General features: G+C 37.7%; 1 protein-coding gene across 6 annotated transcripts in view; it reads left to right on the top strand.

Moving 5' to 3' along the window:
* The first annotated feature begins 1,463 nt into the window (after window positions 1-1,463).
* The window catches only part of ASB15 (ankyrin repeat and SOCS box containing 15), a 37,347-nt gene continuing 13,025 nt past the window's right edge, over window positions 1,464-25,785 (top strand). For 2 of the 6 annotated variants that reach the window (XM_010367982.2, XM_030933420.1), the window contains exons 1-9: window positions 1,464-1,599; window positions 8,300-8,345; window positions 8,719-8,791; window positions 12,888-12,952; window positions 14,217-14,325; window positions 15,971-16,023; window positions 16,114-16,245; window positions 17,323-17,481; window positions 24,173-24,418. In XM_010367982.2, the coding sequence (XP_010366284.1) occupies window positions 12,943-12,952; window positions 14,217-14,325; window positions 15,971-16,023; window positions 16,114-16,245; window positions 17,323-17,481; window positions 24,173-24,418 (709 nt within the window). In that variant the 5' untranslated portion in view covers window positions 1,464-1,599; window positions 8,300-8,345; window positions 8,719-8,791; window positions 12,888-12,942. Of the gene's footprint in view, window positions 1,600-8,299; window positions 8,346-8,718; window positions 8,792-12,875; window positions 12,953-14,216; window positions 14,326-15,970; window positions 16,024-16,113; window positions 16,246-17,322; window positions 17,482-24,172; window positions 24,419-25,785 lie in introns of all 6 variants that reach the window. The other 4 variants (XM_030933419.1, XM_010367983.2, XM_010367984.2 and 1 more) reach the window with 4 other exon arrangements.

Here is a 25,785-nt window from a genome sequence, read left to right as displayed (position 1 = left end):
GATCTATAACAACTATTATATAAATGGATAAAACAGGCAGAGCTTCATTGGTTTAAGAGCAGAAAAGTCACTGCAATGTGTCAAGCCATACTTTAAAGTGTTAGGTGCACATTTTCCCATACATCTGCATTATACTCCAAAGCTTTATGTGAATTTCTAATATTGTAAGAAAAAAAGTTGTATAAAATTAAAGTGTTTCACAATGCTGGTTGCTTTTCACAAGAATTCTTTATTGAAAAATTCCAAATTAGATTAATAATGATAAAATGTAGACAATGTATACAATGATCTAACCTTTACCCTTGAGTATTGCAATACAAAGTTAATAGTGGTTTAAACATAAAATACTTCTCAGCTTGCTTTGAAGATGACTGAAACGGACCTTCTTTTATCACAGTTAAAGAGGAGTTAGGACCTCTAATTTTACATTTACAGTTTTCTCAATTTTTGAAATAAAACTGGCAAATTCACTACAATCCACATATTTATATTCATTAACACTGAGTATAAAGAAAATGTCAGAGATGAGAAGAAAAACAAAAGTGTGTAGTGCTCCCAGTAGCTTAAGAAGTAGAGAGTTTCAGGAAAAAGGGAAGAATCACTGGCAGCAAATCCAACGAGGGTCTGTAAATTAAGAAATGAAAATGAATATAAAATATGAAATGAGTTTCTAAAGTAAGTCAGAAAGAGGTCACTGAGACCCCCAAGAGGAGTTGTTTTAGTGGGGGGGGGCCGGTTTGTGTGAAGGGGATAGAGGCCAGATGGCTTTGCTTTGTGAGTGCCGATAGTGGCCTGAGTTAATTCAAGGATAGCTATGTCAAAACAAATTTAAGGAAGACTATTTTCATTGGAAAATCAGTAAGATAATAAACTTAATTGGTTTTTTTAAAAGAAAACAGACAACCTTCCTCAATCAAAAATCCCAGTTTTTTTGCTTGCTTTATTAACACATTTGCTACTCATTTTTTAGACTATATATGCTCAATAACTTGACCTAAAAATTCCTGATCAGATTAGATGTCACTGACTGCCCTATCTCTGTCTGTATATCAGACTAGCAATTATTAAACAAAAATCAAAGACAGCAAATTAGTATGACGAGAAAATTGTATTTAATGAAATTTGCCCTGAATCTGAAAGATGGAGAAAGAAAAATAGTGTGCATTAAAATATGTCAGAAGTGGATTAGGTTCTGACAACGTAAAGACTTACAGATTTGTCTCTTGAACAAATACCTTTAAATTGTGTGTTAATTCTAAGCGGTTTGGTTGTTCCGTCAGTAGGAACACTCCCTGCAGCTGAGTTGGCAGGTCCTTTGTTTTCATAAGAGTTCTTTCAACCAATCAGGACACAGATAATCTTATTATACCTCTGTAGGCTTCTGTTTCTTTTGATGAAAGTCTAGAGAAGTCATGGGTAATATTTTACTGTGTGCCAGAGACCGCTTATGTTTCACTTGTACAAGGTCAGATCTTAATTTAACCACCAGCTGGATACTTAATTTTAGATACACAGAAGCACACATTGGCTCCAGGGCACTTCCTCTGATTTAGGAAGGCAAGTCCCTGGATAAGAATGACAAGATGATCATTCCAAAAGGTGAGATTATGAAATATTTGATCTGTACCTCACCAACTAGCTTATTGAATATTTCATTATTGGTAATATTTTAAACAGATGGAAATACAAATTATAGTAGCTACTCATTACTTTCTTTCTGGTTGATCACTTACAGGCTTATCTGTTTAGAGTCTTTTTAATTAGAGAATAAAGCTAGAATTTGTTTGCTGATAGAACGTCAACTCAATTGCATAATTACTAAGCATAAAAAAATTATATCATGAGAAAAACAGATTAAGAATGAATATCCTTATAGAACATGTCAATATATTTATAGAATCCTAGAAGGGTCTCAGCTCACCTCTTGGTTTCTAATTTAAAAATTAAATAATTTTTGTGAATAAATAAAATAAATCTCTTTTAAGGCTTTTTCATCATTTGTTGAAAAAGATGAATGCTTTCTGCCCAGACTGAAAAATTTCTGTACTTAGATTTTTAAAAAATAAACTGAATAGAATTGGAAATTTACTCCTGCAAATTATATCACAAAATCTAAAGGTTGGAAAGTCCTTAAAATTTATCTGATACCATCACTCATATTGTTCTTAAATGCACAGTTAACTTCTAAGGAGCTTTCTGTATCTAAAATGATTTGACTTCCATGAAATAGAGCAGTGATGTGGATGAGAAAAATCTTATCACTGCTTTGTGCTGAGAGCATTAAGTTATTGTGATAAAAATTATAATTTTATATTTCAGTTATTTTATGAGAATATTTTATTTTCAAATAGAAATTTGCCTACAAGTTTTATATTTCCCTTGGAGTTGTTGGATGAATTTGTTAGGTAGTTGCTTAAAGTTTGTGAGAAAACTTTTTCTCAGGTTTATGAATTTTTAGGTTACAAAATAAGACCCTCTTTTCACTAATACCTTCAAAGTAGCTGAGTCATAGTTAGAGTATACTGGTTAAGCGTGGGTGGCCTCCATTGTCTGCTGACTGGGGTGTATCCCACTCTGCACTGCCCACTAGATATGTGGGCTTAGTAAGTCACCTAACTACTCTGTGCTTCAGTTTTCTCATCTGTAAAGTAGGGGAGAATTATGTCATAGACATTAAGTGACATCCATTTAATGCACTTAGTGTAATGCCTGTCACAGGTAAACACTCAATAGATATTAGGTATAATAATTATTAAACTCAATATAAAAATATATATTAAAGACCTGCTATGCTATGTGCTTGACTGTGTGCTAAACCTTAAAGAGAAATTGGTATTATTTCTGGAGAAAAATCTAAAATACGTTATTTAAAGGCAGAAAGCTCCCTGAGGACATGGATCCCGTATATCTGTGTCTAGCCCTGTGCCTAGAACATAACAGACATCGAATGTATATTTTTGCATGGACAATTAGGATAGTCTGAACATACTTAGGAAAAAAAAATCACTAAGAATTGGTGGGTTAATTCTTTTCCTTTGTCTTTTTGATTAGCAGAGCAGAAGAATGTAGTATCATAGATAACTGTGCATATTTCAAGATGGTATTTGACAATATTCCTTGGTGATGGTCTTGTTTTCAAAAAGGAGACATTAATGCTAGGTGTTGGTATCTTTAAGAGGATTTGTAGCTGGATAAACACCTTTTCTGGGAGGGTGCAAATTAATGGATCAATGTCAACATAGAGGCCTCTGTCCTGTGCCGATTTCTTTTCAACATTTGTCGTTATCGGTGGATCTTAAGGACATATAGAAGGCATGCTCATTAAGTCAGCAAATAAAACAATACTTGGAGAGATAGAAAATGCGTTCAATTTTAGCAGAAGGAAATAAAAGCCAAATAGAAAAAATATAAAATGTAATAGGAATAAATAGAGTCCAATAGGGTCCTGCATACAATTACACAGAAAACAATGTGGAGAAAACATATGGTTTGTAGAACTTTGGGATACTGGGGTCTAAATCAACTGTGTAACATGATAGTCTAAATATTTATCTGAGCTTGGGCTAAATTAACAGATGTATAGTGTTTGAGAAAAGGAAAGTGGTCACACCCACTTAAACTTGTGTTGGTCTGACTGTAGCTGTTGTGTTGCACTCAGAGCCTGTGGTTCAGTGTCACTTTTAGAAAGAAATGGATAAACAAATGTGTTTACAGAAAAGCAATCAAGACAGTGCAGGAGATGAGACCATCTTATAGGAAGAGCAGTTGTTCAGCCTCTGAAAGAAAAGGCTCAGTGGAGACCTGAGAGCCTTCCTGGGGGATATTAACAGGGCTCCTGTGTTGCAGAGGAACAATACTTTCTCAGTGTAACTCTGAGAAACAGAACCAGAAAAAGGTTAGAAGAGAAGTAGAAACATTATCTTCAGATAATGTTTTGAAGAGATGGATTCAAGTCACTGGTTTTCCTAATTGTTAAAGCTGTCTAGGTCGGGCACCAGTAGCTCATCCTATAATCCCAGCATTTCGGGAGGCTGATGGGGGTGGATCACCTGAGGTCAGGAGTTCGAGACCGGCTGACCAACATGGTGAAACCCCGTCTCTACTAAAAATACAAAAATTAGCCCAGCATGGTGGTGGGCTCCTGTAATCCCAGTTACTCGGGAGGCTGGGGCAGGAAAATCACTTGAATCTGGGAGGTGGAGGTTGCAGTGAGCCGAGATCATGCCATTGTACTCCAGCCTGGTTGACAGAAGGAGACTCTGTCCAAAAAAAAACAAAAAAATGCTGGCTAAAGGAGAAGCGCTCTGTGAGAAGATAGCAAGCTCCTGTGACACTTTGATGTTCAAGTTGAGGCTATTAGTTACTTGTTGGGCATGTTGTAAACAAAATTTACAGATGGGGCTCCCTGACGGTCTTTAACTCTGAAAATTGGTGATTCTAGGGAAAAGCAGGGAGAAGAAAATAAAAAGGGGGTGTCAGGGTGAATATTCAAGGGTAAGCAATAGAACTAAAACTTTCAAAAAGTACTAGAATCCTACTTTCCCATTCCACAGGAGTTCAATCACAGAATAATAACAGGTAACGTTTACTGACTACTTGTGACCCGTCAGACACAGTTAACCAGGCAGCTAATGTAGGCAGGTCAGGGTTTGAACAAAAGTTCGACCATTACAATCAACTGCCTCCAACAGAAAGAAATCAATGGCCTGTACATGATTTCGAAACAAGATATGAAAAAATGCAGTGCCTCATTATTATTTGAATCAATATTGAAGGGAAAAAAATTTGACTTGAGCACCAGACAGGATTGTTTGTCATGTTGAACAAAGTACATTATGCCAGGAATGAATATTTTTGGAGAGAATATATGTATATATATTTGTATATGAATATTTAGAGGTATATTCATAAGAATAATACTTTTTAAAATGCTCAACATCCCTAATCATTAGAGAAATGCAAATCAAAACCACAACGAGATACCATCTCACACACCAGTCAGAATGGCTACTAATAAAAAATCAAAAAATAACAGATGCTGGCGGGGTTATAGAGAAAAGGCAATGCTTATACAATGCTGGTGGGAATGTAAATGAAGTTCGGCCATTGTGGAAAACAGTTTGGTGATTTCTCAAAGAACTTAAAGTAGAATTAGCATTCGATCTAGCAATCGCAGTTTTGAATATATACACAAAAGAATATAAACCATTGTACCATAAATATACATGCATATATACACTCACTGCAACAGTTGTTCACAACAGCAAAAACATGGAATCAACCTAAATGCACAATGACAGTAGACTGGATAAAGATAATGTTGTACATATACACCATAGAATACTAGTCAGCCGTGAAAAAGAATGAGATCGTGTCCTTTGCAGCAACATGGATGGAGCTGTAGGTCATTATCCGAAGCAAATTAACAAACACAGGAACAGAAAACCAAATACCCCATGTTCTCACTTACAAGTAGGAGCTAAACTCTGAGTACATACGCACACAAAGAAGGGAACAACAGACACCAAGACCTACTTGAGGGTCGAGAGTGGGAGAAGAGCAAGGATAGAAAAACTGCCTATGAAGTACTATGCCTGTTACCTGGATGACAAAATACTCTGTACACCAAACCCTTGGAATATACAATTTACCTATATAACAAATGTTAAGATAAAACTTAAAATGAAAGTTAAAAAACTAATACTTTTTAAAAGTCTAGAGATATTATGTTTATTGTTACTATAAGTAATCAATGTAGTCAAAATATTTTTTACTCACCCTACAACTCAATTGCAGAAACCAGAAGTAGCTTTTTTATTGTCTGTAACTGGCCTCACCTTTCTCAGGAGCCACCACTCACTAATTAATGGAAAATAAACTTTTGGTTTCATGCAGACAGACACAATAACTTGGGTAATGCAGCCTGTGCTTGGATGATTCAGAAAAATGAATTGCTCTTTCAAATTTCTGCTCCTTCCAACGCCAAGAAACTCTCTTCACAAAGTTCTACCTGCTTTCCTGTACATTTGGGCAATCTCTTTTCTCGAGGTCACCAAGGTTCCTGGCCTGCTCAGTCCTGAGAGGCAGATGCCAAGCTAATTTTCCTGAGAGGGCTTTGTAAGCTTTGCCTCTGTAAAGTCCATCTTAGTTCCCTTTTCTTGTTGCTATTGGTGGTGAAAACTCTTAGAATCTACACCCTTAGCAAATTTCAAGTATACAATACTGTTAACTATAGTTACATTGTTGTACATTAGATTTCCAGAATTTATTCATCCTGTTTAACTGAAATTTGTACCCCTTGGCCAGCACCTCCTAGCCCCTGGCAGCCAACATTCTACTCTTTTTTCTACGACTTCAACGTTTTAGATTCCACAGATAAATATCACAATATTTGTCTTTCTGTACCTGGCTTTTTTCATTTAGCATAATGTCCTCTAGGTTGATCCATGTTGTCACGAATGGCAAGATTCTCTTCTTTTTTAAGGTTAATAGTCCATTGTAAATACGTAGCACATTTTCTTCATTTATTCATCTGTCAATGGACATTTAGGTTGTTTCTATATCTTGGCTGCTATAAATAATGCCGCAACTAACATGGAAGTGCAGATATCTCTCTGAGATAGTGATTTCACTTCCTTTGGATATGCACGCAGAAGTGAGATTACTGGATCATAAGATAGTTCCATTTTTAAAATTTTGAGAAAACTTTGTGCTGTTTTTTACAATGGCTATACCCCCCAAAAAGATCAACTCTGTGCCAGAATGGGTAGTTTACTTAGCTTGACAGTGGTGAATATTTCACAATGTATACATATGTCAAATCATCAAGCTGTACACAATAAATACATATAATTTTAAATTGTCAACTATACTTCAATAAAGTCGGGGGAAAATCCATCATAGTTCCTTAAAAGTGGTTAGTCATAGCTGGTTAAATAAACATCATACTTAAACTGACACTTTACGTTAACTGACATATAACGTTAAATATTCTTCAAGTATATGATTTTAAATAACTGTGTAGTATTCCACTTTTTATGTGTACAATAATGCCTTATACAAATTTCTTATTTTGGGACATTTATGCTGTTTCTAATGTTTTGGCAATTTAAACACAGCTGAGATAAACATTCTCACATACACATCTTTTTTTACATCTTTGATTATTTCTTTTATTTATTTACTTATTTAGTTTTTGAGACAGAATCTTGCTTTATCACCCAAACTGGAGTGCAGTGGCGTGAACATGGCTCACTGCAGCCTCGACCTTGTAGGCTCAAACAATCCTCCCACCTCAGCACCCCCCAAGTAACTGATACAGCAGGTGCATACCACCGCATCCGATTAATTTTTGTATTTTTTGTAGAGATGAGGTTTCACCATGTTGCCCAGGCTGGTCTCAAACTCCTGAACTCAGGCAATCCACCTATCTCAGCCTCTCAAAGTCCTAGGATTACAGGCGTGAGCCACCAGGCACAGTCTTCTGACTATTTCTATAAGATAGATTCCTAGATGTAGAATTACAGACAAAGGATAGGGCTTTTAAAAATCATTATATCATATTAGCTTGTGATCAGGGCATGTCTACTGATAAGCTGTCTTTTCATGGACCTATCTTACTTTACTCGTTGCTATTCTGTGAGTTTATATTGCCCTAGAAACCCATGAGTTTGTGAGTCTAAAGCTCCTTCTTAAACTGTTGTGAGTGTAGTCCTCAAAAGCTAACATGCGTCTTCCCACAGTTCCGTTCTAATTAAATTTGACTTGGAAATCAATAGTAAAGAGTAAAAATTTCTTTTTCTCTATTTTTTCTTGGTGTTTTTATTTTTTTAACTAATCTGCATACTAATTTCATTAAAAATTTTTACTTTTGTAATATGAAACTAGAGATAAACAAAACTACTAAACATTCTATCGTTACATAGAAATTACGCATCAATCAGTGACACCCTAAAATTTGAAAATAATTTGGCAAAAATATATCTGTGACCTACAGAGGAAACACAAGGCTAATTTTAAGAGTTGTGTTTATTTAATTATACAATTATTCGTTCATTTAGTAAATACTGAATTTTTATCACGTGCCAGATATCATGTTTAGTTTCTACAGATCATTTTGCCTTTTATATCTTTTTCTAAAATACTAAATTGTGTTTCTTTGAAGTAACATAAAAGTAGCATTTGTTCTTTAGACTAAGATTGTTTGTGTGAGTGCACGTTTTCAATGTATCAGAAGATCATACTTTGTTGTTAAGAAAGATGCTATTTAAACTGATCTAGTTCTCCCCATCATGCATAGGACTTCTCTTCAGAAGAAAAGGCAAATACCATAAAGAGCGAATTGCGTAAGTTATTGCTTGTGAGTGTAAGTTACCTGTGACTGTGGGGTAAAACCCAATTCTGACAGAGTTACACTTCTATCTGAAATTTCCGGGGAACTAGTTGATTTTGTTGTTTAAATCATCCTAACAAATCCATTCATGTGATTTGCCACTTCGGGCTATGCAATTCTTAAAAAATAAGTGTTCAGTCACCAAATAAAAAGCAAAATTACAACAGGATTTTATTTATATTGATTTATCCACATCTTTAAAAGTATGCATACAAATGATCAAAGTGCATAAAAATGAGACTTAGTATTGTTTTGTATATAACAACTGTATTTTTTTGACAATATCAAAAAAAAATGTCTTTTAACTCTTGCCTTTCCTCCGATAGGATAAATCCTGATGATTCTCTCAGGGACCTCTAGTAGATGAGCTCAACACTCAAGAACCATAGCAGCTTCAAGGTAAAAGAAAAATTCCCAGGGAATCAGTGTCCCCCATTCCACACAGCAGAAATCGGCATCTCCCTCAGAGCCTCAGGGTTTCTATTTAGGCTGGCCTTGGATAAAACTGTAAAGAAAACCAAGTTGTACTCTATTGCCCTTTTCATGTCCCTTCATATCACTTCCCACTAGATCCTAACCTTAAACTTTCTGCCATCTTCCCAGCCTCACGTACTCCAGTAACTATCCCAAGACATCTTGGTTCTAAACTAGGGGCCAGTATGTTGCTATCTACATTTTAAAAGGGACACTGGAAGATGGAACAATAAGCCCTAAAGGACAGAATCTCTTGCTGATGCAATAGAACGACATTGATGTGACAGGTGCTGGGGGCAGTGTGTTATTTATGGACACAGAGCCCTTCCTTGCACCATGGAAGCAACTGTCCACTCTGCTTACTCTCAAGACCGGCCTTGTTTAGGACTCACAGAGATAGTTTCAATTTTGTTAGGCCCAAGACAGAGTGTGAGGGTAGATGGGGCAAACAGATCTGCATGTAAGCAGGAGTAAACCAACTAAACAATTCACGAGGAAGAAATTTGTATTCATCCTTTTTCAGGGAAAGGGAGAACCTTGGTTCCATGCTGTGGGAGCTATTGTATTTCAAAGGAAGCTCTGACAGGTGTCACAAATTTATCAGCTACCTTTACAAGAAGGCAATAGCTCAGATCATGGTTTGGAGGCAGTTTAGCAAAACTGATGCAAAAAGGTGTCATATACTCATGTTCACTCCTGCATCATACCTTGCAACACTACCAACCTCCTGACCATTTCAGTCAGGCACCAACTGGTATGTTGATCCTCTTGTTTAGACTCCAAGGCAAAAAGTACAGAATGAAGGCAAGCTTAGGAACCTCAGACCACCCTGAGTAACATAAAGCCTTATTGCATGGAGCCAAAGAAAAAGATTTATGTGTCCCTGGAAGCTATTTTTTATTTTTGGAAGTGATTGTCATCAAAAGCTGGCTGTTAAAAGCAAGATCACAGTGTTTTCTTTTAAAGGCAACAGACTGTGAGATATTTTCCTCTAACTTCTGAAAGACCTTAAAAGTGAAGGTATTGCCTGCTTGGTCCAGACTCTACTTATTAATTCTGAGACATTTGGTGGGTCATTTAACCTTTCGAATCTATAATACCTACAATACAGAATTGGAATGAGAATTTAAAACAAGGTAATGTATACAAAATGCTTTCCACAGTGCTCGAAACAAGGTGAGCATTTGATAATTTATAGTTATTATTACTATTGCCAAATGTATCAAAAAATTTACATGGTCACCAAATTTCCTTTTCTCACTATCTGAATTAAGGATTTTACTTAGCCTATCTGTAAAATAAACTAATACTTATTGATATCTGAGGAATATATTTGGAATTTAGCATTTAGGAATCCTTAATTCAGTGGTTTTTTACCAGGAGAACATGAAAAAACCTCTGAGATTCCATAAGTTCCCTAAAATTGCATGCAAAATTTTGAGTGGACATGTGTCCCTCTGGAGAGAGAATCCATAGCTTTCATCAAATGTTTTCATGACCCTAAGCAAGGTTAACCAGGTGCTTTGAATGAAGAGGCTGATGGTACAATGTGATTGCATCAGTTACTTTGTAAATCAGCTACTTATGGAGAACAAATGATTTCTCTTTTATTAAGAGTCAATTTCTCTAGGCCAGGCATGGTGGCTGATGCCTGTAATTCTAGCACATTTGGGGGCCCATCTATACTAAAACTACAAAAATTAGCCAGGCATGGTGGCCAGTGCCTATAATCCCAGCTACTCGGGAGGCTAAGGCAGGAGAATCGCATGAATCCGGGGGCGGAGGTTGCAGTGAGCTGAGATTGTGCCATTTCACTCCAGCCTGGGCAAAAGAGCAAAACTCCATCTCAAAAAAAAAAAAAAAAAAAAAAAGAGTCAATTTCTCTAGACTGAGAAGCGAGACACCTATACATATATCTTAAAGATGTTCAAATATTGTCTGGCCTTTCCTCATGCTTCTGAGTAGTGCTTTATAGAAATAATTTCCCATAGACTGTTGCTGGCCCTTAGGTGGGATTCAGTCCTAGCCACTCAAGGAGGTTTAGATAAATAAGTTACTTTTTTTTTTTTCCTTTCTTTCTTTCTTTTTTTTTTTTTTTTTTTGAGATGAAGTCTCACTCTACCACCCAGGCTGGAGTGCAGTGGTGTGATCTCGGCTCACTGCAAGGTCTGCTTCCCAGGTTCATGCCATTCTCCTGCCTCAGCCTCCTGAGTAGCTGGGACTACAGGCGCCCACCACCACGCCCAGCTAATTTTTTTGTATTTTTTTGTAGAGACGGGGTTTCACCGTGTTATCCAGGATGGTCTCGATCTCCTGACCTTATGATCCGCCCGCCTCGGCCTCCCAAAGTGCTGGGATTACAGGCGTGAGCCACCACGCCTGGCCAGTTACTCTTATTTATGAGATAACACAGGCTCCATAGAGAACTGAGCTGGTCTTAGATAAATAAGTTACTCTTATTTATCTAAAGGACAAATTTGTGTGAGGTTTAGATAAATAAGTTACTCTTATTTATCTAAAGGATAAATTTGTGTGAGGTTTAGATAAATAAGTTACTCTTCTCTTGCCTTTATCATTGTGTCTTGATGTCTTTAAGTACATTCCAGTAATGCTCCTTTGACTGACTGTCTGGCACCTTAGTACACCTGCATTCAGATCTTCACTTCATCTCAAGCTTTCAGGAAAAGGCTGCAGACACCTGTGCTAGATTGGAGTTGTTCTGCATAGAAAGTGTTCCCATCATTTTAACCCTACGGTCATTAGAGATACCAAACAGGAACGTAGGTAACTTCCTTTGTGATAGTAGGGCAAAAAAACAAAAACAAACAAACAAACAAAAAACACTGAAATAAAATACTTTCCACAGACCAGCTCAGTTCTCTATGGAGTCTGTACTCTCTCATACACTGAAAGCCCAAATTTCAAACAGGGTTAGATTTAAGCTGGTGATTTAAATAGGTGAAAGGCTCTGTATCCTATTACTAATCCCAGAGCCATACAATCCCCCCTATCACCCCAGTAATATCACTGAGAAAGTCACCAGGCGAGGTCGCAGGTTGAACTTTGTCATCTACTGGTGCTGGCTGACAGACTCAGTACTTGTCTGCTAGTAATGAGTCAACAACTTTTATTCCAGTGACCACAGACAGCAGCTGTTTGCTATAGTTGACAAGGAGTAGGAATAGAGGGAAAAGATAGAAAAAAGAAAAGAGATTTTGTTTCCTCTCAGAAAACTAATGGTCCAAGTGAAAACACAAACACAAGTATGTAAAGAACTTGTAAAGCAAACACAGAATGAGTGAGTATAAACCAAGACATTGGAAAAATATTACATAAGAAGAGATATTCACAGATTAAGACAGCTAGAGAGGAACTGAAGAATGACACCAAGGGTTTCCATAGAGGAATGTCTTGTGCCAGCCTTGACACAGTGTGAACCATGGGTGGGGATCAGCTGAGAGGACCTCGTGAATAAAGGGGAATATTATGGAAAAGAACAGAAGAGAGACAAATGAAGCTAAGCACAGAGTGAACGATCAAATTTGTTTAGTTAGAAAAAAAAGAAACTCCATATCCGAAGGAAATGGTCAGTTCTAAGAACAAAGAGGAGACTGGATTATGTTTCAATGCTCCCTTATTAATTCATTAATTCATTTATTCAACACATATTTAGACAGCACGAACCAGGAGATGATGCTTCTCTTGGCACTGAGGTCACAGACTAATTCCCTGCTATTCCTGAGTTACATTCTAAGGAGAGGAGACACACAATGAACCAATAAACAATACATTAAAAAGCAAAATACCATTTACGTCTATGTGGTGAGTAAGATCTCTAGTGTGGCTTTTGAGGAGACTGAGATACCACAGTGTGAGGCTTGGTGGAACATGGTGACTATCTCGTGTGTGGTCTCTGAACATTAGCACTGTTCTATACCTTTTGTTCTGAGGTGATATTAAGGCCACTGCTATAGAACGATGAACAATTAATCATAATATTGTCAATGAGTTCTGTCCACAGGTTGGAGGCCTTGGATGTTAGCATTTATTATCCAATTATCCAACCTTAAGGAAGAATGAGAAGAGGTAAAGCATGTGTCAACTGTGTTTTGGAAATTGCCTGCAGAGTACTCTTTTGTTTTTCTCTCATTCAGAAGACATACTATAAAGTAAAATTTCATATACAGACTATAAAAGGCTTGAAAAGTACCATCAATCAAAGATAATTTCATATTAGCCAGTCAACTCAGCTATAGAAATTTTATTTCTATATTTACTAAATGTCCTCTCTAAATAAAATAAAGCAATTAATTCAATAGTAAAGAGTAAGATAGTAAATTCATTCTCCTAATTTGATATCTGGGAGAAATAAGTAAATGAAGACTAATTTACATTTTTCTGTATTCTCTTCAGCAAGATGGGCCAGTCAAGAGCAGTGGCTTGTAACAGAACTGTGTAAGGGAGTTAATAGGGACTCTATAGAAGGGCTGGTTTCTGGTCTATGGATGAGGTTAAAATGGTCCTTATCACAATGTTCAAGTGATGCTCTGAGACCAATCAGACTTTGCAGTTGACCATTGATGGTTTGTAAAGAATGTAAAAGGGGCCAGGCACGGTGGCTCACTGCCTGTAAACCCCAGCACTTTGGGAGGTCAAGGCGGGCAGGTCACAAGGTCAGGAGTTTGAGACCAGCCTGGCCAACATGGAGAAACCCCGTCTCTACTAAAAAAAATATGAAAATTAGCCCGGCATGGTGGCATGCACCCTGCAATCCCAGCTACTCAGGAGGCTGAGAAGGAAGAATTGCTTGAATCCAGGAGGCAGAGGTTGCAGTGAGCCAAGATCACACCACTGCACTCCAGCCTGAGTGACAGAGCAAGACTTCATCTAAAAAAAAAAATAAAAAAGAATGTAAAAGGATGTCTGTTCTCCATTACAGCCACTATCCATCTTATCCTCATTGGATCAATTTTTAAGTTTTTAATGTGCTATGTACACACTCTCCAAGAAAACTGATGGGCCAAAATTGGCATCAATCAGAAGCTCAGGAAAAAGTGAATTCTTATGAGCCCATCTGCAGTCATTACTGAAAAAAAAAAAAAGTCAAAAGTTAGAAAGAGAAATGCTCAAAGGGCAGGTCATTAAAGGTTTCAACAGTTAGATCATTTAAGTCAATAAAATCAACCTCACACATAATATGGATTAAAATGTTACCCGCATTTGTATTTGTTAACCAGGGAAACAAAAATGCATTTTAGTTTTTCACTATGCATTTTTCATATTTATTCTGTGTACTGTTTTGGGTCATTTGTTGAAAATAAGAACTTGTCTCCTTCAAAATTATACGCAGGAATGGATACTAATGATGACCCTGATGAAGACCATCTTACAAGTTATGATATTCAGCTAAGTATTCAAGAATCCATTGAAGCCAGCAAGACTGTGCTTTATCCTGAAAGGTAGTATTCAAACCAACTATCCTCAGCACAATTTCTTTATGGCATTCATTTTGTTGTGAGATAAAATGAACACCATTTCCTAATTCCTTCTCTAGGAAAACTGACCTTTCCTTTCTGATAGGGAATCTAACAGCTTTCCAAGAGCCACTGTACATAAGTTTTAGCAATCTGATCTTCCACAAATCCTCACCTCATGTAGAGAACAGGAAAAACCCTATGAGGAAAATTCCTAGATGAATTTGGTTGTATAGAATTGCCTATTTTCTAAATTAATATAGATTCAAAAAGGGCAATGAGTAATTTGAACATATTTGCAAGTACAGTTTATACAATAAATATACAGACAGGTTGGTATACAGAGATCTGTACACTCTAGAGCTCAGTCTGCTACTGATTCAGCTAACCCTTTATAGGTAATGTATTCCATTGTTGTATGTTTAAAATATGAAGAATAATGCTAAACCACGTAGCCCATTAGTTAATAAATGAGAGAAGAGTTGCAGGTTTTTATTTTATATGAGAGAAGAGTTGCAGTTTGTATAAGTAATATACAAACTACCACCTATTTGATTATCTACTATCTAAATGACAAGAATTAATAAATTAAAATATACTTAAAAGTGATGTATTATGTAGGTAGGATTTATTGAGTCTAAAACTGCAAAAGTCCATTTCTTTCTTAAAAAAAGACATTATACATCTGGCAGAAATAAATTAGTTTACCTTTACTTTTTGTTACAGTGTTTAAAATCTTGTATTCTGGAATTTAGTAGTACTTTTGAAGAGATCCAGTGTTTAAAAATGGTTGCTTTTGAGCTTTGAAAAAATAGACGTAGTACATTGAAATGTCTACGTCTGAAATGTCTGAAATGTCTCCCTTATCTCCAACAAGCTTTAGAACTTTAGAGCTCCCTGGAGGGCATTCACAACCCTGGTATGCTAGCAGATGTTTCTGCTTAATAGAGTTAAGTAAATTTGTTATGGAATTCCTTCTTTCCACTTAACAAACACACACACCAGAAAACTTCCATGAGGATTTAAATCATGACCTGCTGGGCCAGTGATTGGGAGTTTGTTTAGTAAATGACCTGCCTATTTTCACATGTGGAACAGTTGATTTAAAACTCATATATATAGTTTAGAGCATATGCTCCCAAGTAAGTACCCTATTAGCAATTATTAAGTTCAAAGCAATAAACATTTTTTGAGCATAGAATTTTTAAAATTAGAAAAAGCCCTAGAGATCTATTAATTCCATCATTTTTCAGATGAAGAACCCACATCCAGAAAGGCTAATTGGCCTCCCCAGAATCACAAAATCAGGTTAGGATCTGAACTTAGCTCTTCTGAATCTGACTCCAATTGTTTACTCCTTTTTTATTGCTTTGAGATCTCTCAGAGATAGCATTGCACTCTTCTATTTCACCATCTTCACTAATATTCTTAGATCAATGCATTGTAAGTATACTCTGTGTCTGACTCCTGTACATTTACTTTTTTAAGGAGATAAAATCTGTTGTATGCGTCTCATTTGGATCTTGATTATTAAAATTAAGTTTAAAAATACAATATAAATTAAAATATTTGGTTCCTTGAAATATATCACTAGTATCTAGTATAAATATGGTTTTTCTTTATCTCATAGATTTGTACCCCTAAGTGGTCAAAACAGAAAACTTGTGGAGGCCATCAAACAAGGTAAATGAGTCTACCATCTACAGTGGGATGGACTGGAGATTCCACCTTACAAAAACAGAGATTAGTCATCAGTCGATGTGTTTAATTTAGGTCACATTCTTGAGCTCCAGGAATGTGTAAAATATAAATATGCAGTGGATGAAGCTGATGAAAAAGGATGGTTTCCATTGCATGAAGCTGTTGTTCAACCCATTCAACAAATACTTGAGATTGTTCTGGATGGTAAGAGAACATAAAACACGTTTGACCAAACCAGGCCAAGAATATTGACATGTTGATGTTATAAGTGTTTTCAGTGAACATAACTAGCAGAAAGAAAAGGTGGATTAAAATATTATTTGGAATTTGAAAAAGGCAGCACCTGTGTTTTAAACTCAGAGTACAAAAATTAGGACTCTTTTTTACATTCGGGGTTTACCTTTTGCATCCTTTTACCTATGAATGAGACACAGGTTGGTGGAAAGGTGTGGTTATCACATAATAGTGATAAAAGCTTCTATATATCATGAATTAATTGAGTTATATATAACAGTCTTTTCTTTTGGAAGTCAATTTTAAATTTTTCATTTTGAACTATCTCTTGAGTTAACAGTTTCCAAAAGATTCTTGTATAGTACAACAGGGAGTACTGAAATATTTGTCTTTACATTACATTGATTTTTTTCTTAATGTAAGCATTAAAAAATGTTGTGGTAAATCAAGCCAATGTTAAATATTAACAATAACTTTTATGTTCTAACACAGTGTTTTCACATCTCAGCATCTTACAGAACACTTTTGAGAGTGCCCTATTGTTCAGCTTTCACTGTTGCATGACAGCTGTATGTTCTGGGAGATACACACTTGATTATTAGCCAGCCATCTAGAAAACCAGACAGCTAGACAGACAGATATAGATGATGTTAAGGATCATTTTGACACAATGATACCTACATTCAAGTACATTCTCATTCCCACATTCACAGACTGCATTTCACAAAAAACAATTTCAGTTACAATATAAATTATAATACAAAGGATTGAAGCACTCTTTTGTAATGTATCAAGAAATGAGAGCCTGCCATTTTCAAAAAAGCAGCTAGAAACAGATTTTGGTTTTCTAGCTGTCAATTTGATTAGCAACTCTATGTGCATCTACTTTATCCTCACCGTCATTTGGTAAACTTTTGTCAAAGTCTTTTCATTTTCATCAATTGACTTTGTTCAATCTGATGTATATAATATTGGGTGGCTCTGATTTGTTTGATATCCTGTCAGTGAGTATTTTCAACTTTTCAACATAATGCTTTCATGTCACAGCATCCTATAAGACACTCTGGGAGTTCAAGACCTGTGATGGAGAAACACCCTTGACTTTGGCAGTCAAAGCTGGTCTGGTGAAAAATGTAAGAACTTTATTAGAAAAGGGAGTGTGGCCCAACACAAAAAATGACAAAGGAGAGACCCCCCTTCTGATTGGTAAATGACCTTTTTTTCTAGAACTTTTATCGTTTGAAACAAATAATAACTATTTATTGAAAATCACTGTATAATGGCTAAAATTGTGATCTCAGTTCCTTCCATTCCCTGAGCTACTTGCTTAACCCCCATGTCTTCTGTCCTGTGATTTTGTTTTCCTATCCTACAAGGATGTGAAATATGAAAGATGGCTATATCCTTCAGTATCCAGTTGTAGAGACTGCAACTAACCAGGAGGGATCTGAATTAGTTTTTTGAAGCCAGAGATAGCAATTTTAAAGGAATATTCTCTAGGTGGGATCCAGTTGTAAAGAGGGTTGCATGTGCAATATGTAGCCAGAAGCAAGAGGTGGAAAGGGATTCCAAAGGGAGAGATCATGTTCACATCAGACTGATCAGGCAAAGCTGGAAGGAAGGGGAACCATCAGATTCTGAGCACACAGATGCAGAGCATGGCACCTATGAGGGGTACACTGTGACACAACAAGGGAAGAACGGGAAATGTGAAGGTGACGTTTACCAGCTCTGTCTCATATATCCTGCTATTTGTTGGACAATAAGAATTGGCAAGTCTGTTTGTGAAAGGAGAGAGTGATAAGATTAACTCCAAATGACCCAGAGATAACATTTCCTTTCTCTTAGGGACATAGGATGGTGGAGTAAGAATTTGGTATTGGCACGGAGATTACTGGGTTTAAATCTTAGCTGTGAATTGCAGTCATGGGCCTCAGTTTTCTCAAGTATAAAATGGAAATACAACACCTACCATGCAGAATTGTGATTAAAAATTAGAGAAAAAAAATAAAAGCTTTCACATGTAATAGATGCTCAAAAGGGAAGAGCCATTATGAAGTTGTCTGTGTGGCAGGAGGAGGAGAGGGAAGAGGAGCAGGAGCAGGAGGAGAGGGAGGACAGGACATAAGATTATTTACTAGCAATCACAAAGGAAGACATTTAAGGTCATAACTAGTTAAGAACCATCACAGCTCCTGTTCACAGAGGAATCACTTAAAAAAATTAAGCAGCCTGAATATTAAGAAAATCTGAATATTGTTAAGCAAACTTGGATAAATCATGAACATTAGTAAAATATTTATATTTGATGGCATTGATTCAACAATATCAATGCAAAAAACATGCGTTAAGAAGTCACATTGGCCAGGCGTGGTCGCTCACGCCTGTAATCCCAGCGCTTTGGGAGGCTGAGGCGGGCAAATCATGAGGTCAGGAGTTCGAGACCAGCCTGGCCAGCATGGTGAAACCCCATCTCTACTAAAAATACAAAAACAAAAATTAGCTGGGCTTAGTGGCAGCTGCCTGTAATCTCAGCTACTTGGGAGGCTGAAGCAGGAGAATCACTTGAACCTGGGAGGTGGAGGTTGCAGTGAGCCGAGATCGCACCACTGCACTCCAGCCCAGGTGACAGAGAAAGACTCCGTCTCAAAAAAAAAAAAAAAAAAAAAAAAGAAGAAGTCACATTAAGCCAGAGACTGTCCTGGGCAGTGTGGACATAAAGATGAATGGACTAATCTTCCTCTTCTCAGAGTCTAGGAGGAAAGTTAAATGTAATTTAAATGGAAAATTAGTGTTATAAGTGCTATAATAAAGTATGTATTTAAATTACATTAGGAGAATAAAAGAGCAGTAAATCTGTGAAGGCTTCGAAGAGCCTTGCTCTTCAATTGTCTTGAGGGTTGTATAGGGGAACGTCAGCAGACAGGAGTGGCAGACTCCGAGGCAAGTGTTCTGCCCCAATATAGCTTGCTCTGTGAAGACGTTCTCCACAGCGTGGTATCATTTTGGCCTGGTTCCTTCCTTCTTGCCTACTTTTTTTTGAGACAGAGTCTCACTCTGTCGCCCAGGCTGGAGTGCAGTGGTGCAATCTCAGCTCACTGCAAGCTCTCCCTCACGGGTTCACGCCATCCTCCTGCCTCAGCCTCCCGAGTAGATGGGACTACAGGCGCCCGCCGCCACACCCGACTTATGTTTTGTATTTTTAGTAGAGACGGGGTTTCACCGTGTTAGCCAGGATGGTCTTGATCTCCTGACCTCATGATCAGCCCGCCTCAGCCTCCCAAAGTGCTGGGATTACAGGCGTGAGCCACCGTGCCTGGCCCCTTCTTGCCTACTCTTTCTCCATGTCAGAGCTTTCAGCCTTCACAAATTCAGATAAGATGGGAAAAACAATCTAATCCATATAGTTAGAATACAGACAAAGCTTCTGTAACAAAAACCAAAAACAGATCCACAAAGCAAACAAATAAACAAGAATGACTTAAAGAGAAAGAAGTCATTTCTCTCTCACACATTGCAGAATGGCCCAGGGTTGTGAGGGTGGCTGTATCAACATTACAGTGTGTTTCCAAGGTTGCTCCCAATGTCACCATTTTCCAGGCAGCAGGAAGGAGGAAAGAGGAAGCTCTAGGCAAGCATCTTCAATTTAAAAAGATGACCTGGACAGTGCACATGGCCTTTCCCCTCATGTCCCGTTAGTTCATATTTTGTCACAATGCCACCACACCTTGGGGCAAAGGAGGCCAGGACATTTAGTGTCTACCTGGATGGTCTGTGGCCAGCTAAATACTTGGGGCCTCTGTGGCTAAAAGGAAAAGGGGAAGCATAAATACTGAGAAACCAATGATAGTCTCTGCATACATTTTAGCCTGCCTTTGAAGGCTTTAAAGTCATCAGTCACATGACACTTTTCACAAATAAACCAGAACTCCTTTCCTGAGTAGGCTCTATAGACATTAAACAGAATATGTATCTGTGCATGTTGATTCACCACTAGTAATGTGGCCTGTTTTTTGTTTTTGTGACTGAGTCTTGCTCTGTCGCCCAGGCTGGAGTGCAGTGGCACAATCTCAAAGCTCTACCTCCCGGGTTCACAGCATTCTCCTGCCTCAGCCTCCCAAGTAGCTGGGAGCTGGGACTACAGGTGCCCGCCACCACACCCGGCTAATTTTTTGTATTTTTAGTAGAGATGGGGTTTCACCATGTTATCCAGGATGGTCTCGATCTCCTGACCTTGTGATCTGCCCTCCTCGGCCTCCCAAAGTGTTGGGATTACAGGCATGAGCCACTGCACCCGGCCCATGACCTATATTATTTTTTAAAGCCCAGAATAGGCCACAGAGTATTTGCAACAACATCTGTGTTGTTTCTATAGATCAGCTTGAATTTCTGCACAAAAAGGATACACTTCCAGAATTGTATACTGCTTCACTTTGCAAACAGAGAATTATTCTCCACTTGTAAGTTTCAATCCACTTATTTCTTAAAGGACAACTAAGCCGTGATTATCACTCCTTGTTTTCTTTTGGCTTCATTTATATTTTTCTTTAATGCTTAAGTCCTACAACAGAGCAGTAAACATTTGCATGCATTTCGAAGTTCCATGTTGGTTTCATTCTCTGTGCTAGCAATATCTAAAGTGTAGGAAAGGAATTCTATCACTGAATTATCAGAATTGAAATAGAATTAATTTTAGGAAATAATGTGTTTAAAAACTAAGTGGTAAGATCAAGAGAGGACTACAGTCTCCATGAAGTTAATATTCTGGAGGTGCTCGTGTACGTCCTCATCAGCCACACATCTGGGGAAGAGGGACTTTTCCTGGGTTACCTTAATCAGCACCTTTGTTGTGGAAGCCATGCCAAGTCTTCTTAGGTTTTATAGGAAAATGGATTATTCATGGCACTTCCTCAGTTTGTTCTTCAATCTATGGTCTTCTTTGGGATTTGCTATTCAGAGTCCCTTAACTTGTAGAGGAGAGATAAGAGGGAAAAAAGTATTGTCTGTACAATGCCATGTTACTTTTTCTTATCCTAATGCCATCATCCTTCTCTCTATTTATGAGATACCCTTAGAGGGCCAAGAAAAAAATCATTTTTGGTCCCTATCAGTCATCTGGCCCTTCCATATTTAAGGTAATTTGATGTACTACAGTCATGTTATACAGTTACTTGCTGAGTGGTAGATACCTGATTTGTGATGATCTGACACTTATTAAAGGTTTTTGCACTTGGACTCCTTCTCTACCCACTCCCCTGGAGTTGGTGTCACCTTTCCCTAGTTGGATAGGCACAAGCTGATCCTGGCCAGTGGAGCCCAGACTAAGAAGGATGCTCAGGGATCATCTGGAATAACGCTTCAGTCCCACTGCCCTCCATTCCTGATGGCCTTACGCCATTCACAGATCAGTTCATTTTGCTTCAGACATTTTCTTTCTCACAAATCAATACACATCCTCTTCACTCCATTTCTGCTTTTAATCCACCAGTCCTTGTCAAGATAATCAAGATAACCCTTTCCTATCATCTATGCAAAATTCTTAATCTAATTCCCTAAACTCTTCAACTTAAAGTCAGTTTTAAGCATTACTATTGAAGCTATACATTTAAAAACTTAATAAAGAATTTGAACATTTCTGAAAAAAATTCTAAAGAATTCTAAATTTTAGAATTTTAAGTTCTAGAGAAAAAAATTTATATATAATATGTAAATATATATATCCATATGTAAAACAAGACATTTTAAAATTATTTTACTTAATCAGTTAAGTTACACCAGTACCGTGCTTTATGAGTTTTCATTATTTCAGTCATTTATTGCTTAAGAATATCTTCGTGAGTTAGCTTGGAAGGGGTTTCCTACTATTTGCATTATTCTTTCTGTGGGAAATATATTCTTGATTTCAAAAATCTAAATTGGAAGTGGAGTTATGATTTTTTAAAAACTATTTTAAGTTGAAGATGACACATTTATGCAGTTATTTTCATGAAGAGAAACGATTTTAATCAATATGTTTTCTGAGTCAGACAAAAGGTTAAAAGATGATGGGGAAAGAGGCTCATTATTTTAATACATTTTTTCTCTAATTATAAAAACTGCCATCAGAGCAAGAAGATCCATGAGGATCTCTTAGTTTGTTCAGCTTACGTGATGTTTGCTCTGCAATAACACCAGCTAGCATGAGGTAATTCACTGTAATTAGAGCTGCCAGTGACAGTTGGGCAATTCAGAGGAGGCACTTGTCAACAGGTTCTACTTTAGACAAGAAGAGGGAGAAAAACTGGAATCTCCTGCAGGGATAGCTTGCCTCCTCCCAAATGAAGTAGGCAAAGTTTGTCTTCACCTTCCCATTACCACATTGGGAGCTGCTTTCCTTGCCTTGGCTTTATATTCTTTCTGCATTCTGCCTCCTGGTTACCCCAGAATGTTCCATGCGGCCTCAGATCTTCTTCTACATTTCCCAGTATAGGCCCAGACTTTGAGTCTCTCTTTAAATAGAAGGTAGCATAGGCTTCTTCTCTAGGCCATAAACTCTATGAGTGAGATCCAAATCTGTCTATTCTTCCTGTTGTCCACAGAGCATAACACAGAGCCTTTAGTAGAACCAGCCGTAGTAACTGAATAGTAAATGAGCGAGTGAATGAATGAATGAGTGAATGTAACTGTGTATATCGTCATTTGTAGGAGGTAGCGCTCATTCTAATCTGTTTTTTAATAAGATTTTACTTACAAGGAAAAAAAAAGTTATATTTTTAGAAGTGTATACATCTAAATGGGGACAATCTCTTAATAATCCAAAAGGGGAAAAACCTTGTAACAGTATAATTTCAGCCATTAGAGACAAGCAGAGAGGGAGAGAGACAACTGATTTGGTGAACCTCCTTAATTGTACTGCATTAACCCTCACTTCACTCACTGGGAGCAGCTGGCCTATGTAGATTCTAAACGATCTTATTGATAATCACCCATTAAAAATGTAAGAAAGAGGGCCGGGCGCCGTGGCTCACGCTTGTAATCCCAGCACTTTGGGAGGCCAAGGCGGGCAGATCACGAGGTCAGGAGTTTGAGACCAGCTGACCAACATGGTGAAACCCTGTTTCTACTAAAAATATAAAAATTAGCCAGGCTTGGTGGTGTGTGCCTGTAATTCCAGCTACTCAGGAGGCTGAGGCAGGAAAATTGCTTGAACCCAGGAGGTGGAGGTTGCAGTGAGCTGAGATTGTGCCATGGCACTCCAGCCTCAGTGACAGAGCGAGACTCTGCCTCAAAAAAAAAAAAAAAAAAAAAAAAAAAAGGAAAGAAAAGAGAAAGAAAGAAAAAGGAAAGAAAGAAAGAAAATATATATATAAGAAAGACAAGCTCATTCAATACTTACTGCTATCTTTGGTAGCGAGGGAAAAAACCCTGTTTCTATAGGGGAAACCTGATGAACATTATTTACATATAGGTTCCCAGATCCTAGGAGCAATAGAATAATAATAATAGTCAATTACTGAGCTCCTGTTATATACTAGGTACTACACTGAGAATTTTACATACATTATTTAATTTGTACAACCCAACAAAAAATGTTATTTCCATTCTGTTGGTGAAGAAATTAAAGTTTAGAAAGAGGGCACACAGCATCCTATCCTAGTGATATATGTTATTTTCTGTGAAACTCTTACCCCTCCTCCAGGTCTTAAAGGAAAGGTAGTGTCATCTTGTAAACTTATATTTCACAAATATAAACTTGGGTATGAGAAATAGAAGGGATATGAGAAATACATTATTTTCCTTGTAGAAAAAATGTTACTAGCTATTATCTAGTTTGATATTAAATTCAGTAATTAGTTTAATACCACCTAAAGTATTTGTGTTAATATACTTACTGTTGTTTTTAACAATCATTTTCAAGCTGTCAAAAAGGGCTCCTATGACATGGTATCAACTCTGATCAAACACAACACTAGTCTGGACCAGCCCTGTGTCAAGCGATGGTCAGCAATGCATGAAGCAGCCAAGCAAGGCCGAAAAGATATCATATCTCTGCTGCTAAAACACGGAGGCAATGTCCACCTGAGAGATGGCTTTGGAGTCACACCATTAGGCGTTGCTGCCGAATATGGTCACTGTGACGTGTTAGAACATCTAATCCACAAAGGTATGTGAAAAGGAGTTACACTTTCCTGACTTCTGTCCTGCCTCTTGAACTCTCCTTTTCTCCATTCCTCACTCTTCCTCCCCTGAATGTAACTAGGGGAGCTCCTCTTCCTCTGCTAAATGGAACTTGGCATCAGGTTTTCCCACCTGGTCCCTTGATAGACCCTTATTATACAACTGAGCTAAGCCCTATGCATTGTGACCTGCACATTTACAAGCCCAGTCCTGATTGCTCTCGAGAAAGACAGTTCAGTCTGCACATAGATGGCTCATCAGGGCCTCATGTTCATCTTCTCCTAAACTGAATTCCTCCTGTTTTTCCACATTTCTGATGTAACAATTTCTCTTGACAGGATCAAAAGGTTGGGTTTATCTCTAATTCCTCCATCACCTGCTTTCCTAAATCCAATCAGTTGCAAATTCATGTAGCGTTTCTCTTGTCCTCTCATTGCAATCCATCTGCCGTCCTGATCAGGTCCCTCAACCCTCCCCGGACCAGTGCAAATACTTTCTAACCATTTTCTGGGTTTCTAGTCTCCCATCAGAGGATCACAGTACATACTGCAACTTGTCTTCCCTCCCTAAAGGACAGCTACAATAGTGTCAACTATCCAAAACATAATCCCTATTGCATCATCTCAAATTGTTTTACCACGTTTATCCCTCACTGCTCCCATCTTGTATCCTACACTCCAGTCAAAATACACTAGCAATATTCCCAAACATACCTTACATTCCTTCTCTCTGGGTTTGGGTCAGGTCCTTGCCTTCATCTCTTCAGCACAATTCAAAGTCAATCTCTTGAGACACCTCCTCCCTAAATTCTTTCCTAATTCTTCCCAACAGATTGTGACGTTGCCCTCCTTTAAACTCTCCAGGTGCTTTATATAACTGCAGAACCATGAGTTAAGGAGACCTGACTCCTAAACGGGTTAAGCCACTGCTCACTGTGAGACCCTAGCCTTGTTCCTTCAATATCTGGTCCTCAGCGTCCTCATCCGCAAACGAACGCTAGCGCCACATGATCCCCAGTGATTCCCTATGGGAAAAAGGCTAACATTTTTGAGGTCTCCCAATACAAGCACATTTAAGTATCAAATAAGCCCTGTGACGTAAACTGCATTAATCATTCACAGATGTGGAGATGGAGGTGCACGGAAGTAAATGGCTGGCCCCCAGCTCTCACCATAAGCAGCAGAGCCCCTGTCCCCTATATCATGTCTCCTTGTCTTAATGTCAGTGTCACTGGACTATCATACAGTTTGTGCTGTCTGATATTTTGTTTCATTTTCCCTCTAAGCTCCTTAGAGTAGTCACACTTATTCTTCTTAGGGTCACACACACTGATTGCACATAAGAGGGCAATAA

The sequence above is a fragment of the Rhinopithecus roxellana genome, chromosome 6 (genome assembly GCF_007565055.1).
Source record: "Rhinopithecus roxellana isolate Shanxi Qingling chromosome 6, ASM756505v1, whole genome shotgun sequence".
In the NCBI taxonomy this organism is placed as follows: domain Eukaryota; kingdom Metazoa; phylum Chordata; class Mammalia; order Primates; family Cercopithecidae; genus Rhinopithecus; species Rhinopithecus roxellana.
The sequence above is the reverse complement of the archived record's forward strand: the minus strand, read 5'-3'. Positions and strand labels throughout refer to the sequence as shown.